Consider the following 6,708-nt stretch of genomic DNA (forward strand, 5'->3'; position numbering starts at 1 on the left):
ACGGGACATCTATATCAAACCCTACCCTACGCCACCCCAAGGCATATCGTCGGTACCAGAAGGTGCCTTCATCATACCCCATGCAACCCCATTCTAATCCAAGGCTCAGGAACATTATGGAAGGAAGAAGGAGAGGAATGCATTCGACAGCCAGAGGTAAGGAGGAGAGTGCTGTGAGATGCTGGGATCTGGCTGAGGCATGGTCACTGCACTCATGACACTGTGGCTGTGGTCACCTGTCCACACCAAGACAGTAAGATCGGTTAACATTCTGATGGGCGGCACTATGGACTCAGTGGGTTAGGAAAAGAAAGAAGAATGGAAGGAGGGAAGACCATGAAGGGGAGGAGGGAACACATGAGGGAGTGGGAGGGTGGGGTTGGAGGTGGATATGAGAGAGAGATGTTGTACATGTGTGAAGTTATCAAGGCATAAGTAAAGATATTCTATTAAAATTTGTATGTGTATGTATTTATTGGGCACATTCTTTTATGTGTTTGACACAGCAAAAAGAGTCTTCTAAAACTTTGAGAGTATTCTCAGAATCACAGTTTTATTTGTTGTCCTCTGCCACCAGAAGAGCTGTGTCCAGGGACATGAACAGAGCTTTGATGTCAACAGACCTCACTGATTCTCATAATCAGGACAATGCTGCTTCTTCCCAGAGCGCCTCTGAGGCCTGTTCACCCAGAGGACCGCACTGAGCATGCTCAGGAGCAGGGGCACCTCCAGAAAGACCAGGAGCTGGAAGTAGATGCTGCTCAGCACTGGCCTGTGGGGACAAGGTCACAATAAGCTCCATGTCCAGAAGGTGATCTTGGTGTCCTACACTGTGGGCCTGTCTCTTTATCCAGGTGTGTGTCCAAGGTGTTCTTTTCAGGGACAAGGACAAGGAACCCTGCCTGATTGAACAGTGTGACTGATAGCCCAAGAATTAGCCTGGAACTGTGAATCTGGCTCAGGCTCTCCATGGACCTCCACTCCTAAGGCCTCTATCCAGGCAGGTGCTGCTCCTGCACCCAGACCCCAACTTTCTTCTAAACTCAGTTCTCCTATTTCCTCCTGGTGGCTCTTATTTGTTATTGATTTATTTGTTTGTTTGTTTGTTTGTTTGTTTAGTAGTTGGTTTTTTTTGTGGTGCAGGCAGGGTCTCTCTTTTATGTAGCCCAGGTTGTCCTAGAACTCACTATGTAGACCAGGATGGCCTTCAACTCACAGAGATCCACCTGCCTTTATCTCCCCAGTACTGGTGTTAAAGGCTTGTGCAACCACAATCCAGTGACTGTATTTATTTTCATTAGTTAATTAATTAATTTACTGTTGTGAGTGTGTGTGTGTGTGTCTGTGTGTCTGTGTGTCTGTGTGTGTTCATGTGAGTGTATCCAGGTGCACATATGTGTGTATGAATGTGCAACCCAGATGATAACCTTGGATGTCATTCCTCAAGAATCATCACCTTGTTGTGTTTATTGTGAGACAGGTTCCACTTTGCAGCTCTGGCTAGAATGAAATTTGTTGTGTACTCTAGACTGGCCTTAAACTCACAGATACTGGCCTGCCTTTGCTTCCCAAGTGCTGGATTAAAGGCATGAGTCACCACAACTGATCCATCTATCTTCTTATATGACAGGATCTCACATTGGCCTGGAGTTTGCCAAGTAGTCTAGGCTGGCTGCCCAGTGAGTCTCCATCTCTATAGCTCAGGTAATTCAATTGTATGCCACCATGCCCAACATGTGGGTGCCGAGGCTCGAACTCAGATCCTTTACCAGCAAAGCCATCTCTTCAGGCTCTGGGTCTATTTGTGTAGTAACCTCTTGACAGGAAACTAACTCCATCTCAGCAGGTCTGGGTGTCATTGCTGTGTCCCAATCTGTAGATGAGCAACTGTTGCTCACAGGACGCTCCCCCAGGTCAGTGTGGGACTGGAAGATGCAGGAGACGCCCAAGGAGGGAGATCTAAACCCTTCTACCTCCACCCTCTCAGCATTACCCCCACCCACAGTCCAGAGCCCTCAGGTTCCTCACCAGAATTGTAGGCCGGGACCAGGAGTTGTGTCCTCTGTGGTCACGCTGGGCTGAGTGTGCACTGGTGAGGATGTGGGGGACCCCAGGGTATGTGCTCTGTTCTCGGGGCTAGTGCCTGTGACAGGAGCAAAGGATGGAAACACAGACTGTCCCAGTGACCTCCACTCCATGTCCTCCCCACAGAAACCTCTGCAGGTCTGCTGCACACAGGTCCCTAGGGACACGGAGGACTGCTGTGTGACAACCTACAAGCCCCATGGCCCCACCAAGTCCTGGTCAGGGCTTCCCTCCCCAGGCCTTCCCATGGTGCATTGGGGCTGGTTGGCACTTTCAAACTTGAGACCAGTCTTCCTGCAGAGGAGAGTTTAAGGGTCAGTGACAAGACACTTGGTGCCAGGTCCCTTCCGGCCTCAGTGACACCTTTTGCCTCCTTGTCTTCCATCCTTCTGGGGACAGACACAGAGTGGTGGGACTCTGTCTGCCTGGCCCCTCATTCCCACACTGTCACCTAGACAGGCCACTGGACAGTCTTCTCTGAGGAATGGCCAGGTGGAAAGTTCTAGAAAGAGAGATGCTTGAAGGACCCTGCAGAAAGTGGCCTCTGCTGAGGGGAACTAGAGACACCAGTGGGATTTGGTTCCACACTCCTCACTATGAACCAACAGAGGATGTTGGAGAGAAGCTTTTATGAGGGGGCAACAAAATTGAGAACCAGAACAGGAAGCTGGGTGTGGGGATGGGAGCCTGTAATCCCAGTGCTGGAGAGGCAGAGTCAGGCAGATCAGTCATTCAAGATGAATCTCAACTACACACTACAGTTTTTGGCTACACAAAAACTGGGCTACACAAGACCCTCTCTCAGAATAGAAAAATACCGGGAACAACAGAGCAGTTCATCGCCTTCAGTCCCCACCACCACCCGGCCCTTAAAGGGAGGCACTAATTCGGTTCTGTAAACAATGGAGGCTCCATTAGGGGAGAATGACTGCAGACATGGAGAACATTGGGACCAGAGGAGCTGAGAGGCTGTCTTCATCCAGCTTCACCCTCTGCCTGCGAAGGGGCACTTTTGGGGGATTCTCTGAGTTTCTTCCTGCAGTAAATGGTTCCTGGAAAAGGGGAATGTAGGGTAACTTGGAGTTTTTGAATGGATTCCTCAGGGATCAAGTACCCCAAAATACAATCTACCCTGCTTCTTGTGTCCCTAGTTCCACTCAGAAGCCCCAGAACCACTGTGATGAGGCTGGCACCTCGGGACCTCCATGGAAGGGAAGTGTCCACTTGGGCCCAGGCCAGAGCAGCATTTGAGAGAGGGAAGCAGATGCGCTGGGTACTGTTCCCACATGGAGTTGGGGACAGGACCAAGTGAGACCTGGGAGAGAGGACTTGTCTGCTATCAGGGCAGGAAGTCACAAAGAGCTAGTGGTTCAGGGCTTGTCTCTAGGTCTGAGACTGTCACATGGGACACACAGAGAGTCTCCTACAGGGGCTGGTGATAGAGGTCAGTGGGAAAAGTCTCTGCTTGCCAAGCCTGAAGACCTGAGTTTGAGCCCCAGGACCACACTGTGGAGGGAGAACTAAGTGCCAGTTCTCTGATTGACAAACACCAGGTCTAGTCCAAGTAACTAACTAGATAGATAGATAGATAGATAGATAGATAGATAGATAGATAGATAGATAAATGTGATAGAAAGTGAGTTTCTAAAGAAGTCAGGTTTCACATTGGGACTGTGTGTACATGCACACACATGTATTGGTGTACATACACTATCACACATACCAAACATGCTCTCACAAAGGCACATGTGGACTCACACTCCCTGTGGCCTGAGTCACTGATTCACCAAGCTCACCATGCTATTGTATCTGCTTCCTTCTTTCATGAGGGAATGACTGGCCTGGACTCAGGATGCCCTGACATGAAGAGGGCTTATCTGGGACCACGGACACCACAACCTTGAAGAAGTCATCCATCCCCAAGGAAGGATGGATCTCCCTCAAGGAGTCATCAAAAAGCAGTATATCCACTCCACATATGCAGGTGCCTGCATCCTCCAGGGTGAGGTTCTCCAAGGTCACTGTGAAGGTGAGGGTGGATGGATGGTCCCTGATGGACACTCGGCCTTTCCCAGCTTCTTTTGAGGCTCTGGTCCTGACAATCTCTTTACATGCTGGTAGCAGCGACACTCTGCACCAGTATTTCTTATTCTTGTGTTCCTCCTTGACTGTGCCTGTCACCTTGCTGGGGTCATGCAGAGGGACACAGCCTGGAAAACACAGCCCCCATTCTGCACCCTCACAGCTGGATGGGGATCAGGCCCCCTTGGTCAGCTCTTAGAGAACTTTTGGTCTGGAGGAAGCATTGAGAAAGAAGACAGGCCTTGTTAGACCCAGGAGTCAGGACTGAGGTGAGCGACTGTGTTGTCCTGAAGAGGGGGCGGGCAGGGGGCTTATCCCTGGAGAAAGAAAGGGCCCAGGAGGAAACAACACGTGTGTGTGTGTGTGTGTGTGTGTGTGTGTGTGTGTGTGTGAGAGAGAGAGAGAGAGAGAGAGAGAGAGAGAGAGAGAGAGAGAGAGAGAGAGAGAGAGAGAGAGAAAACAAAGAGAGGGAATGAGGGAGTCTTTACCTATGTACATATCATGTGTATGTCTCTGTGGGTGTGACATGTTTATATGCAGGAGTCAGTGCTTGTGTGTGTGTGGTATGCACACACATATGCATGCAAATACATGCGTCTACACAATAGAGATTGTGTGGTGTTATGACAATGCCTGTCTCAGCTAACCCTCTCGGCAGGTCCTGACTGTCTCAGGTGTGGTAGTCATGACTGTACTGTGCACTGCATCCTGACAGCACCTGTGAGGTGATGCTGGCCACTCCTGCCTACCCCCACTCCTTGTCTTCACTCTGGGCCCATCTTCCTCTGCTGGCTGCTCTCTCCCACCTCCCATCCCCCATCCTGCCCTCTCACTTACTCCAGGAGATCCCCTTTCAGAGTTGTAACCCCACCCCACCCCCATCCCCTTGCTCACCTGGGACCTGCAAGAGGAGCAGAGCTGAAGGCAGCCACACTCCCGTCACTCCTGGGGTCATTTCTTCAGCTCTGATGTCTCCTGCCCACACCAAGACAAAGAGGAGGAGGGGCAGTGTTCTTCTAGAAAGCCCAGTGTTCATATGTCAAGTTCTCCTTTCTGTCCTCTGCTTCCTGCTCCCCTGGGAGGCTCCAGATGAACTGGTACAGGAAGTGCCCTGAAGAAGGTCCAGGACTCAGGGGCACAGGTTCCCATCACTCCCAGTGAGAGACACATCCCTGGCCATGGATTGAGGATGTCACCTGTCCCCCAGCCTTCAGCTAAGGGCTTCACAACCTTGCCACCTATGGCCAGCCTTTGAGAGCATTTCCTTTTTTGTTCATGCTGTCCCTCCTCTGTGATAAGCCACTTCCTGAGCTGACTTGAGATCTGTCCATCTTATCTTGCTCCATCTCCATGAGGAGAGGAACCACCTCCTTCACTCTTGTGAATCCCACACCATATGTGCCTGTGTTGCTCCAGTGAAACCCTCTTGAGTTCATTGGGAGTGGGAGGTTCATGGGACAACCGTGATGGATGCTTGGCAGGTCTCCTCTTTGCATCTTGGGACTTGTTAACCCCCCAGGTGGTGAACATGGATGGTAAACACATTGTCATGTCCTGTATTCCTCTTCTCATTTATTCCCCATGGGGACTTGTGCAGTGCTGGGACCAAGCAGAATGAAGGTATTGGGGGCCTTCTGGAGAGCCTACTCCAAGGCCACCTCCAGGGTAATGCAAGAGAATCCACTAAGGCAGCAACGGCCAGACTGTTTCTATCTGAGTGTATTTAGAAATAAGTTTTAATCATCTCTTACTGGTGAAATAAGGAAACACACATGCTCTCTGATGTTAACTTTCTCTTTTACTTAATCTTAATAACCAATTAATGGCCTCTGACTCTTCCTGTCTCCACACAGCTACATATCTCCACACTGCTGCATACAGCTGCAGATCTTTACAGACACACATCTTTTCACATGGCTACACCATTTCTTAGACATACATTTCTCTTCTCCATCTCTTTTCTAGGCAGCTTCATCTTCCTGTCTGCACACAGCCACAGCTAAACATCATTTAAACAGCCCTCTCTCCACACAGCACCGTACACAGCTCCTAGGCACAGCTCCTCCAAGTAGCAGCAGCTCTTGCACACAGCTCTCTCTCTCTCTCTCTCTCTCTCTCTCTCTCTCTCTCTCTCTCTCTCTCTCTCTCTCTCTCTCTCTCTCACACACACACACACACACACACTCACACTCACACACATTTCTACATGATTTCCTCGCTCTTTATTTACTCTTTCACATGTTCAGGTCCTCACACTTCTCTCATACTTCTTTTTCTCCATCTCTCAGCACGTGCGTGCACACACACACACACACACTCACACTCACACTTCCACATGATTTCCTCACTCTTTACTCACTCACTCACTCTTTCACCCATTTATTTCCTTACACGTCTGTCATGCTTCTTCATCTCTCACTCAGCACACACACACACACACACACACACACACACACACACACACACACACACACACACACACATTCTGCAGCAGCTCTCACATAGCTCTACACAGCTTTCTCTCTTCACACCAATGCTGCT

At 49.9% G+C, this 6,708-nt stretch overlaps 1 protein-coding gene across 1 annotated transcript; it reads right to left on the reverse strand.

Moving 5' to 3' along the window:
- Nucleotides 1-624: 624 nt before the first annotated feature.
- Nucleotides 625-5,122, reverse strand: LOC143267092 (CMRF-35-like molecule 4). Its single transcript, XM_076544014.1, has 4 exons — nt 5,062-5,122; nt 3,948-4,295; nt 2,029-2,143; nt 625-772 (listed from the first exon to the last, which is right to left on the reverse strand). The coding sequence occupies exons 1-4, from the start codon at nt 5,120-5,122 to the stop codon at nt 625-627; spliced, it is 672 nt and encodes a 223-aa protein (XP_076400129.1).
- Between the last annotated feature and the right edge of the window lie 1,586 nt (nt 5,123-6,708).

Source organism: Peromyscus maniculatus, chromosome 8 (genome assembly GCF_049852395.1).
Source record: "Peromyscus maniculatus bairdii isolate BWxNUB_F1_BW_parent chromosome 8, HU_Pman_BW_mat_3.1, whole genome shotgun sequence".
NCBI classification, from domain to species: Eukaryota; Metazoa; Chordata; class Mammalia; order Rodentia; family Cricetidae; genus Peromyscus; species Peromyscus maniculatus.

What these genes read in the sequence shown, in the direction of transcription:
- LOC143267092 (XM_076544014.1), bottom strand. Translation starts at nt 5,122, where the DNA reads ATGACCCCAGGAGTGACGGGAGTGTGGCTGCCTTCAGCTCTGCTCCTC. An exon ending in GCTCCTCTTGCAGGTCCCAG is followed by an intron (nt 4,296 to 5,061) that starts GTGAGCAAGGGG and finishes TGTGTTTTCCAG; the next exon opens with GCTGTGTCCCTCTGCATGAC. An exon ending in GGTCCCGGCCTACAATTCTG is followed by an intron (nt 773 to 2,028) that starts GTGAGGAACCTG and finishes TTGTCCCCACAG; the next exon opens with GCCAGTGCTGAGCAGCATCT.